The 11,197-nt window shown below is 38.8% G+C and overlaps 1 protein-coding gene across 3 annotated transcripts; it reads right to left on the bottom strand.

Annotated features, from left to right (window-relative positions):
• Positions 1 to 1,130: 1,130 nt before the first annotated feature.
• On the bottom strand, positions 1,131 to 10,705 carry LOC123499577 (N(G),N(G)-dimethylarginine dimethylaminohydrolase 1-like). 3 transcript variants are annotated; one of them, XM_045247731.1, is made up of 8 exons: positions 10,678 to 10,705; positions 9,677 to 9,777; positions 6,703 to 6,876; positions 5,668 to 5,770; positions 4,813 to 4,910; positions 3,023 to 3,118; positions 2,569 to 2,697; positions 1,131 to 1,909 (listed from the first exon to the last, which is right to left on the bottom strand). In XM_045247731.1, exons 1-8 carry the CDS (start codon positions 10,688 to 10,690, stop codon positions 1,778 to 1,780), a joined length of 846 nt encoding a protein of 281 aa, XP_045103666.1. In that variant the 5' UTR covers positions 10,691 to 10,705; the 3' UTR covers positions 1,131 to 1,777. The 3 variants fall into 3 exon arrangements, with proteins under 3 accessions (XP_045103666.1, XP_045103667.1, XP_045103668.1); XM_045247732.1 differs by lacking the exon at positions 10,678 to 10,705 and adding an exon at positions 9,872 to 9,968; XM_045247733.1 differs by lacking the exons at positions 9,677 to 9,777; positions 10,678 to 10,705 and adding an exon at positions 9,872 to 9,999.
• Positions 10,706 to 11,197: the final 492 nt, after the last annotated feature.

Here is an 11,197-nt window from a genome sequence, read left to right as displayed (position 1 = left end):
AACAATTAAAGAAAGAAAACACCTGCATCCTTTGTGTTAAGAAACACTGACTAAGCAGACCATCACTGGTACATACTGAACTGATCTCAGCTGTATGAAATATGTACATGAATATTACACAAGCATCAGCACATTCTTAGCATATCATAGGAATAGGAACTGCTATATCCTCTTTTATTTAAATATAAAATGTTGGATGATATGAGGAAGGGTGTGCAATATGCACACGCCACACGACAGAACAACAAAATGCAAAAAGAATCTCGGCCACAACAGTGGCAAGTTTTGGTATAAATCGCATTGGTCATTTTGGAAAAAGATAAATCAATAAAACAATAAATAGAAAAATAAACATAAATAAATACAATTGGCAATCTTCAGATCCAGGGACCAACAAGTCCTAGGTCACTGTGACTGTGTGTGTGTGTGTACTTCACATCAGATCAGCTATACTACCTTTTCACATCAAAACCTGTGGCAAACTGTGTGTGTATAACAGATGCATTCAGTCTGTAGTGCCACATCTATTTCAATATCTATAAAGGATCTCCTTACTTGATTCTGATACTTGAACTATGTTAGCTTTCTGATACTTAAACTATGTCAGCCTGCAAGCATGAAGCTGTGAGCTTCGAAAAATACTTAACCATTACACTGAGACTCAGGAATGTTGTCTGCAACTTGCAATATTAACAAAATGCCATAACACTTCATCCTACTGCAACAGCACAACAACTTCATAAATAAAATCTACTAAACATAGAAGAAGGATGATCAGTAAATTCATAGTGTTGTCTGGCATTTGATGCAAGCATTGCAAATGTTACAAAGACTATACATATAGAGAAGATAAGAGATACTGAGAAGTGTTCTCACTATCAGCATTGAAAAATAGAGAGGGTTGCATATGGTACTTCTTCAAGAAGGAAATCTATGTGTGTGTGTGTGTGTGTGTGTGTGTGTGTGTGTGTGTGTGTGTGTGTGTGTGTGTGTGTGTGTGTGTGTGTGTGTGTGTGTGTGTGTGTGTGTATGTATATATATATATATATATATATATATATATATATATATATATATATATATATATATATATATATATATATATATATATATATATATATATATATATATATATATATATATACTAACTCAAATAATTTAAAGTGAAGTAAACACACAGACACATGCATACACCTGTGTACTTGTTGCTTTCTGGAGATACTGAAGGGTTCAGATCTAGTGTCACTTTCATATTGCATCAATGCTTTTACATGTTAATGAAAATACAAACTTTTCAATGATGTACACCACAGGAAAATTATCTTACACTTATGTCTATTTTGCACTGATTTCAGTTAATCAGAATGTTTATGAAAACAAGAAGTTATTAACTTTTTCCTCGGTTTTCATGAATTCATACTGCATAGGCACTTAAGATAATTGCCCATCATCAAAAAATGTTTCCTTTGAAATTAACCACAGAGGATGCATTAATAAATAATTTCACATTTCTATCTAGCGTGACTAAGCATCCCATAGAGTGGAGGTGAATCCAGACAAGGCATTGGAATGTTTACTGGCAGTCATGGCAAAGCAACTTACCAAAGGACCTGAGGCACACTACTACAGCTGCTGCTGCTGCTATTGTTGTTGTTGTTGTTGTTGTTGTTGTTGGGTGGTGGTGGTGGTCAGGGGTGCTGCAGCCCCTGCCCAGTACAGTCACCAGCAGAAGGGTCCTAGTGATGCAGCAGCAGCAGGTGAGGTGAAACTGATTTCCTCACATGATGTTCTTGAGGTGGCGAGTCTTGCGTATCAGAATGCTGCAGCAGGTAAGGCTTCCATTGGCTTTTTCCAACTCAGAGAATGTCACAGGTTTTAAGTTCCACAGGGATAGTTTTTCCTCAAATATCTGAAATTTAAATAAGAATTAATTGAAATTCCCAGAGAACACTTGGCAAGCCATCAGCAGACCAAAGAGAAAAGGACACACTGAACTACAAAATTAGACTGAAATATTTGTATGGATTATCAATCCTTTTCTAATTATGTACTATTTCTGAAGGATGTGTATCATCACCTTCATGAAATAACTCCCCCAAGTCATTTTTGGGATGATTTCTAAACTTTTGGGTAATTCCATTGTTGCTGTTGTGGTGCACTATTGATATACTACTTGTCTAAATCACTTGTTGTGTGTGAATGGAGTAAAATTCACCATAAACATTAATAGCACTGATATCAAAATTAAGAAAATGAGAACTTACTTTTTTTTATTTCTCAAAAAGTTGAAGACATGACAAAGGCAATATTTCTATGAATGTGACTATATGATAGATAAAGGATTGTATCAACTTGCATTTCTTCAGTTTCTTAATGTTTATATACAGCAAATAAGAGTACTTAGCCTACCATTTATATCTCCCTCCTTCAGAAACATTCTCCTGATGAATAAAGCCTCTTAAGCATGGATAAATTGTTTCTGAGCTTTCCCGCCACTCACACAACTTTCATGACCTTATCCTTTACAACAGCCATTCAATATGTACACTGAGAGATGCAGTGCCTCACCTTGGCAGACTCTGGGTACTCCTCTGCACTCCGATGCAGCAGGACTCCGTTAGCAAAGACCACATTGGCAGCATGCATGTCAGGCACAGTGACGGTCTGGTACCTGAAGGTGGCCTCTCTCTCAATGCGCTGTGGGTAAACAAATACATACCGTACTCAAGTTAGAATAATCTCCATATGTGTACCACATATCAGGTACACTTACGTCAAAAAGATCTCTACAGTAAGGGTCTGCATAAACAAATTGCATTATACGTGTGTGAAGCGAATGAGTGTGCACTCTAATAATCATAAAAACCAAGCATAACTAATTGCATAGTTGGTAATGAGTAGCAAAGATGAAAGATCATACAAGTGAAATATTATTGCATAAAAGTAAATCATATAGTGAAGATTAGCTGTACAGGCCAAGGGAATAAAAAATGTATATATAAAAAACATTGAGGTGACTTACCTTCAGTATGCTCTGTGCATCTGGAGTATTGCCAACACAAATGACATCAGGCCCTGCCATGGTAAGCACTGTCTTCAGGTGTAAGGACTTCTCAACCTGTTAAAGATATTATAGTTAAGAAAAATAAAGAGGACCACAAAGAAACAAGCAGGAAATAACAGAGAGAGAGAGAGAGAGAGAGAGAGAGAGAGAGAGAGAGAGAGAGAGAGAGAGAGAGAGAGAGAGAGAGAGAGAGAGAGAGAGAGAGAGAGAGAGAGAGAGAGAGAGAGAGAGAGAGAGAGAGAGAGAGAGAGAGGGGGGAAGGAGGGGGGGAAGTATGGTGCTTGGTCACATACCTGACAGGTAGAGATGTGCACTAAAAGTTACCATAAGATTTATATAAATGAGAAGGTGATCTTCCTCACCTGATTTTGCCATCTCCCTTTGCTACTTAAAAGTTGAATTGAACAGATCATGACTTGTAATGGAAGAACTGCTCTTTTCCCAAACACAACCAAACTTGTCCTGGTGTGGCCTGCATGTGTTGGCCATAATCTTTTCCTACATGTCTTGTTCCTTGTTTTTTGCTTGGATACACTGTCTATCTATCCCAAAAGTAGTCTTGTTCTTTATATTCACACATACAGTACTATGTATTATCAGCATCAAGAATGTAGGGATGGGAAAGGGTTGTATATTCCATGCTCACAGATTTACGATGCTCACGGGTGTGTCATTTCTTTAATCTTCCCCCAGCTTCAAGGGTTTATTGAATATCACTTCTTTAATCTTCCCCCAGCTTCAAGGGTTTACTGAATATGTTAAATGCCACTAATGTCCTGGCTTGCACCTAAGCTTGCCCAGAATCTGAGGATTAGACCATATCTGAGATTGACTTCAGCTATCTATCACTAATTCTATAGGAGGAAGAAGTCTATCTTCTGGAAGATTGTAAACATACTGTCACCTGGCCAGAGTGAGTAATATTTCTTTTGTCCAGCAGGGTACAGCATTAACCTCATCCTGTGTGTGTACATCGTCACATTGCCTGTGTATACAGTATGTGGCCTACAATGTGTCTTACTGATTCTTTCCAGCTTAGAGGATTACATTAGTGTTTGTTTTACTGTCTTCTCAGTAGCTGAGTTCAACCGAGAGCAATCTCAGAGATTTGACTCTCATTGACCAGCAAATGTCTGGATTTGTTGTGTTTGTATCCTGCACTAAGCTCACACAGGAGGTGGCTTGGGGAAGCTGATCCAAGTTAGTGGTTGAGCTGGATCATAACAATGCAATAAGACTTTTGTCAAATTACACATACATACATGTTGTCACTTGTTGTGGAGGCTGAAAACACCAATACAAAAAACAATAATCACAAGAAACATTTTGATAATAAAAAAAATCAATGCAATGTAAATCTTAAAAGTTACTAAGCATCTGTAATACACAAAGGATAATCCCTCATAGAAATGCACAAGAAAAAAAAAAGACAAAGGATAATCCCTCATAGAAATGCACAAGAAAAAAAAAAGAATCAAAGTATTTCAACTAGCTACTGTGTGATGGTTACTCTGTTTGCATGCTGCCTTGGTACAAGAGGATGTTAAGAAGCTATAAAAACAGTCCCTAGTACACTAAATGAGCAGAGAAACACTGGATAAATATCATAGTTTTCAGGAAGTTATGACAATGTTAATACACAGCCTCTGGTATGTATATATAGAAAGATGGATACTGGACAGAATATCAAGTATTAAATTACTCAGATAAAACACACAAATTAGAAGCAGTGCTATAGCTTTACTTGCCTTGATGGGAGTGCAGGGGAATTCTGGGAAGGCTGAGGCAAGGGCACATGCTCCAGCCTGGTTGGTGCGCGACGACAACCCGACGAAGAACTCTTTACCTGCGGCATGACACGATAAAGAGATAAGAAGGTGCATTACTTAGTGGGCAACTCTGAGGTGTACCATGAAAAGCTGCTCTATTAGTGAAGGGAGTAATTGGAGTGTTTAGAGGGACTGTCATGTCAGATGTGCTATGGGGGGATGGTAAGGCTTGAACAATATAATACAAAGGAGTGAGGCAGTGAGTGGATATGGTATGAAGAGAAGTCTGTACCAGCAATAGAAAGTGAATAGCAAACATGTGTTATGAGGAATATTTCATTAATACATAACAAACACAAATAATAAAGATATTGCAAATTTCAACAATAACAACAAAACACACAAAAAAGTTTAGGAAGTGAAGTCATGCAGTAAAAAGGTGTGTCAATGAATACTTCAGTCATGTAGCACCAATAAAAAGGTCAAGCATATATAAGTTAAAATAGTAATAACACTTATGAAGATTAAAGTATAATTATGTAAGGAAAAGGTGAACATTAGTGAGTAGTACTTCATTCATGTATAACACCAATAAAAGGTAAAGGAAACATAAATCAAAACCATAACAACACACACACACACACACACAAAACAAAGAGTAAAGTACTATAATCATGTATGAAAAGATAAATAGACATCACTTACTGTTATTGAATTATGTATGTACAACTTTTATGTGCAAGTAAAACAATGTGTCAATCAAAACACAAACCAAGTTATCAAGCTAGAGGAACCTTATCTGTGTCAGTAGCCAGGGGGAAGGCCCACACTCACCTGTGAAGAGCACGTCCCCTCCATCCAGTGTAGCCTTCTTGTCCTCTATCTCAATCACTGGCAGCTCCAGCTCATTCTTCAAGATTGTTCTCATGTACTCAGTCTGTAATTGTTTCAACCAGACTTTTAATTATCTCTCTCTCTCTCTAGGAATGAGGAAGACAGTTTCTTTCTTGTGTAAGAGGGATACTGACCAAAGGGAACATAAATTCAGACACACACACAAACACATATATGCACCTCTATTTATATATATAAAAGAAAAGCCAACTGAGATGCCAGTCCCCAAAAATCACCCAACGTTGAAGAAAGTTTGTCAAGTACGTACTTGCAATATTACCTGCTTTTGCCAAGAATACTATTTCAGACAGTTTCAACACCAATCATATATCCCTTTCCAGCTAAAATTTCAGACAGTTTCAACACTAATTAACCCTTTCTAGGTAAAATTTCATCCAGTTTCAACACTAACTATTTCTTCTCAGCTAATATTTTTCACTCACTTGAAAAACTGTTCATGTCCAGAACATAATCTACATATGATATTACCTATGTTTTTTCTATCATAACTTCAGACATTGCATTATTCAGGCATAAAATGTGTGATATTGGGAAGAGGAGTTGATCGTGATGTAAAGGAACAGACGGGAAGTGGAAGTGTGGTGTTGCTGCAGACAACACACTTGGGGGCATTTCCACATTTCCACTGCAGCCATCCCTTGCAGTGAATGTCCAATAACAAATGATGATTACAAAGATTAAATAAAAAAACTGTAATGTCAACTCCTCATTTCACATTCTCTTCCTTCACAAAACTGCATTGAGGCACATGATAAAATGACCACATTACACATCAAAATAAGAAAAAAACTATAGTATACTGTATGTATCACGTGTATCACAAAAACACATACAGCAAAAATTCTTCCACGACATGTCAAGTAAAAAACGTAAAATGAAATGTATATAATAGTTCACACACTTAGTAAGGACACAAATTAAGCAACAAAACAAGCAACATCCCTCAACACACACCTCATTCTTCCTGTTGGGATGGCCGGGGCGGGTGAGGAGGGCAGTGCCATTACACACCACAGCCACATCCTCCACAAATAGACAGTCTGGGTGCTTCTCATCCGCCGGCAGCTCAATCACATCCAAACCAATCTCTCGCAGGGCTGCCACATACATCTCATGCTGCTTCCTTGCCTGGGAGTGAGAGACAAACCACGCTGACGTCTACCTGGCTTGCACAAAACACCACTCTCCCAGCATCGCAAATTCACATATGGCTTGCACAAAAAAACACTCTTCCAGTCTAGCAAATTCACATATGGCTTGCACAAAATACCATTCTCTCATACACACATCATTCACAATCTTATCTCTGATAGTCACTGACAGAAAGGTTTAGTCTCATGGACCACCTTACTAAACCCCTGGAGCTTAGGCATAAATAACTATATAAATATTATGTGGTATACCTATTTGTCAGTAAACCCACAGTTGTAGACTTGAAGTATTTATTCTGGATGTTTCGAAGGCCACTGCTTTCATCTTCAGCAGTACAAAGTAGAATGAAAAATACAAGCAAATACCAGAATAAATACTTCAAGTCTATAACTTTCTTTATATTCACGATAGTGTGATATTCCATCCCCATAGTGGTATACCTAAATTACCTGACAATGGAAGAAAGGAGAGTAACAAAGTAGAAGAAAGGAAGGAAAGGAAGGTAACCACTGCCAAAGGGACCCAGATGGAGATGCATATGTTGCCTGCACCAACACAGCTGTCTTGTTAGAGTGTCTGAAGTGAAGTAATAAACCCAAACTCTGCCTTGATACCCTGATTGAGGGAAAAAACATATTTGCCACACCTATTGATGGCTCATGTGCTTGAAGTGTATTATATACAGTATGTGTGTGTGTGTGTGTGTGTGTGTGTGTGTGTTTCACTGTTTGATCTGCTGCAGTCTCTGACAAGACAGCCAGACGTTACCCTACGGAACGAGCTCAGAGCTCATTATTTCCGATCTTCAGATAGGCCTGAGACCAGGCACACACCACACACCGGGACAACAAGGTCACAACTCCTCGATTTACATCCTGTACCTACTCACTGCTAGGTGAACAGGGGCTACACGTGAAAGGAGACACACCCAAATATCTCCACCCGGCCGGGGAATCGAACCCCGATCCTCTGGCTTGTGAAGCCAGCGCTCTAACCACTGAGCTACCGTGTGTGTGTGTGTGTGTGTGTGTGTGTGTGTGTGTGTGTGTGTGTGTGTGTGTGTGTGTGTGTGTGTGTGTGTGTGTGTGAGAATATATGCTCCATACATATCTATAGAGTAGTATCATTGAAGAAACTGCCTCATGAGTAGCTACTCAAATAAGGATGGCCGGTAGATGAAAGGCAAAATAATAGAACACATAAGATATGCACAATTATGTCAAAAATCTACCAATAACTGCTGCCCTCCTACACTTAATTTCTGTTTATGCGGCGTCACTGAAGGAACTTCTACATGAGTAGCAGTTTAAATATAGATGCTAAGTAACACAGGAAACAATTGTAAGCATAAAAACATATCACAAAAAAACTGCTAGTCACACACACACAAGGCCAGCAGGTCAGGCAGAGGAAAAGCAGGACAGGGAAGGTAGAGGAATGCTAGTGACACTCTTCCTATGTTTGATGTTGACTTTTCAGTCTGAATCAGTAATTATATGTCAATTTTATGCATGTGGAAGTGTAAATATATGCATGAATGTCATCTACAGTGTCAAAGACCTGGATATGCTATGTAATCTGATCAATGCAGGGGATGGGGGGAAAAGAGAGAGAGAGAGAGAGAGAGAGAGAGAGAGAGAGAGAGAGAGAGAGAGAGAGAGAGAGAGAGAGAGAGAGAGAGAGTTTAATCAAAGCAGAATGAGGCAATAGCTATAACACATTAAAACCTGCACTAAAAAGCTGGCAAATTGTTTTTCATCTATAATTGAAAGAAACCAAAACATGACCAACCAAAAAATAAATAAATAACAAGATGAAATAATTAATAAATAAATAAGCAAATAGATAGTGGTCTTTTTTTTCTTTTATACCATGTGGGCTTTTCACGGGAATTTATGGGCTAAAGGGGATACTTTATAGGGTACCTCCTATCTCAAAGCCCACCCGCTAGGAAACCATTGCCCTGAGTGAGGAAGCCCAACCTGCACTCAGACCGTGGACAGGATTCTTGACAATGATACAATATTTTCCACCAGTCGTGACAACCCTTGGTGAACGAACAGCACACTCTTCTTGTATACTTCAATGTGACAGGAATGACAGCTTGCTACATTAAAAACTATTAGGTAACCCTCATCTTGCTCCCTTGCACCACACAACAACCACTCATGTTTACTGTTGTGCAAGTCAAACCCAGTACATAAAACATGGAAGATAGAAACAAGGAAAAAAAAAATCATAAATGTGAAGTAAAGTGAGTATATTACAACAACATGTAGTCATGTAATGCACTACTGAGAACCAAGAGTAGACATCTTCCAAAGTGAGAAATGAAAAACCACTTCCTTCCTGGTCACCTAGCAAACTACAACCTAATTATATGTTGTAACCCTGCCATATGATTTCACTCCTGTCATGTCTCAAAGTATGTCAAAGAGAATGAAGAAGGGCTGAAAACATGACACATCAAGTGCTTTAGGGAAATACCCATCAAAAACACATCAAAACAAGTGAAAAAATGAGCCACACATCCATATACTACAGTTTCTATACGTAGAAACAACAGATACACCAAAATACAAGTAGGAAGCGGCTTTCCGGAAAAAAAATCACATGACCTACAAAACGAACCTAAAAATGACACCTAACACAATCTATCACTACTTAAAGGCCCCGAGAAGCAAGCACCATCCCTTCGCCACCACACTGGGTCCTTACCACGCACTGTCACTCTCACCGCGCCCCTCCCCACCCTGAAGTCACCGCGGCTCCTTACCTTGGCCAGATCCACGGGCTCCGACAGTCCGAGGGCGGCAGTTTTGTAGGAGTCCGGTATCCTGCATACAATGGCGTGAGTGTAGCGGAAGGGAGACATGGCTGGCGAGGAGCGAGGAAGGGAATGAAGTGGTGAGCGAAGCAGCACACACTAATATAGGACAGCTGCAGCACACACATACACACACACACTCACGCACGCCACAGCAGCAGCAGCCAGGCAGCACCACAAGTCACAACACAGAACGCGCCGCCCTGTCCACTGTTGCCACCACCACTACTCTCTGTTTACATTGCCCCTTTTCCTTATACACACCCTCCCTTCACCACTACAGCATCTAATATGACACATACACACAATGATACATTTTCTAGTACTCCTACTTATATATTAATTTGATTAGTGTATTGGATATCCGCCTGTGTTTCTCGTAAAATGTATCTCTGGGTGGTTATGTAATCAATGATGCTACATATAGGCACTCATACACATCTCTATAATCTTTAATATGTGTACGTGTATAGTAGGATTATTAAACAGTTAGTTGTGAGTAAGGATGTGATGTGAATGTAGTGTGTATGTAAGGTTTTTTTGTCTTCCCTCTCTATTTTTATCGGTGGCAACACTTGGCCGGGCACCTCCCTAACCCTTCCCTTCCCTTCTATGCCGTCATGTGGAAGGAATGAGCGGCTCTCTAACACAATTGACATTCATAAACCATCCATCTTAACACTCTGAATACCAATGACGTGACAGATGCTAAATGAGCAATCCCATAAGACTTTGCTGAGTAATATAATGAAAAAGAATATAAGAATAGACCGCATCTCTTTTCCCGTCCTGAAGAAATGAGATGCCCTGCTACTATTGATATGCATAAGCTATTTGTCTTGCCAACCCTCTCAGAAGCAATGGTAACATGATTGGTGCTATTTGAGTTGTCCTTTAAGACTTTACCGAGTGAGAGATAATGAAAAGGAATGAAGTTTGTGCCAGCTTACCTTGTCTGTCCATAATGCCGTCAGTCAGTCAGTACCTGCGTCAGGCGTGGTGTCACTTCTGCCATACAACACGGAATATGGTTCACTTTAGCTGTTAGAGGGCTACAAAATGGCTTATATAACAATATGTTTACACTTTATACAAAAAAGAGTATAAAAGTAAGGGAAAAATAGGAATTAAAGACATCAATATTATTATCATTTTAGCAAACGAGCTGTAGGTACGTACGGTACTTACAAGCTGTGATAGATAGCAAACAGAAAAAAAAAAAAAAAAAAAAATAAATAAAACGGAAAGATTATTATGATACCATGGTAAATAAAGTATAACCTATATGAAAAAAAGATGCAATATCGTGATATGATAGAACTACCGAGAAGTTTCCAGCAGGTGTATCAGGAAAGAGGATCCAACCTACTAAAAATGAAAAGTTAGGAAAAAAACAACAACTTTACTTCATTATTGTAATTAAGACATATATATGCACATCAGTTCAAGTTTGTACCTAAATGAAGTATT

Source organism: Portunus trituberculatus, chromosome 50 (assembly GCF_017591435.1).
Source record: "Portunus trituberculatus isolate SZX2019 chromosome 50, ASM1759143v1, whole genome shotgun sequence".
Classification (NCBI taxonomy): domain Eukaryota; kingdom Metazoa; phylum Arthropoda; class Malacostraca; order Decapoda; family Portunidae; genus Portunus; species Portunus trituberculatus.
The sequence above is the reverse complement of the archived record's forward strand: the minus strand, read 5'-3'. Positions and strand labels throughout refer to the sequence as shown.

Coding starts and splice junctions, on each gene's coding strand:
- LOC123499577 (XM_045247731.1), bottom strand. Junction 4,911..5,667: donor AGGGGACGTGCTCTTCACAG/GTGAGTGTGGGC, acceptor GTCATGCCGCAG/GTAAAGAGTTCTTCGTCGGG. Junction 1,910..2,568: donor AGTACCCAGAGTCTGCCAAG/GTGAGGCACTGC, acceptor TTTAAATTTCAG/ATATTTGAGGAAAAACTATC.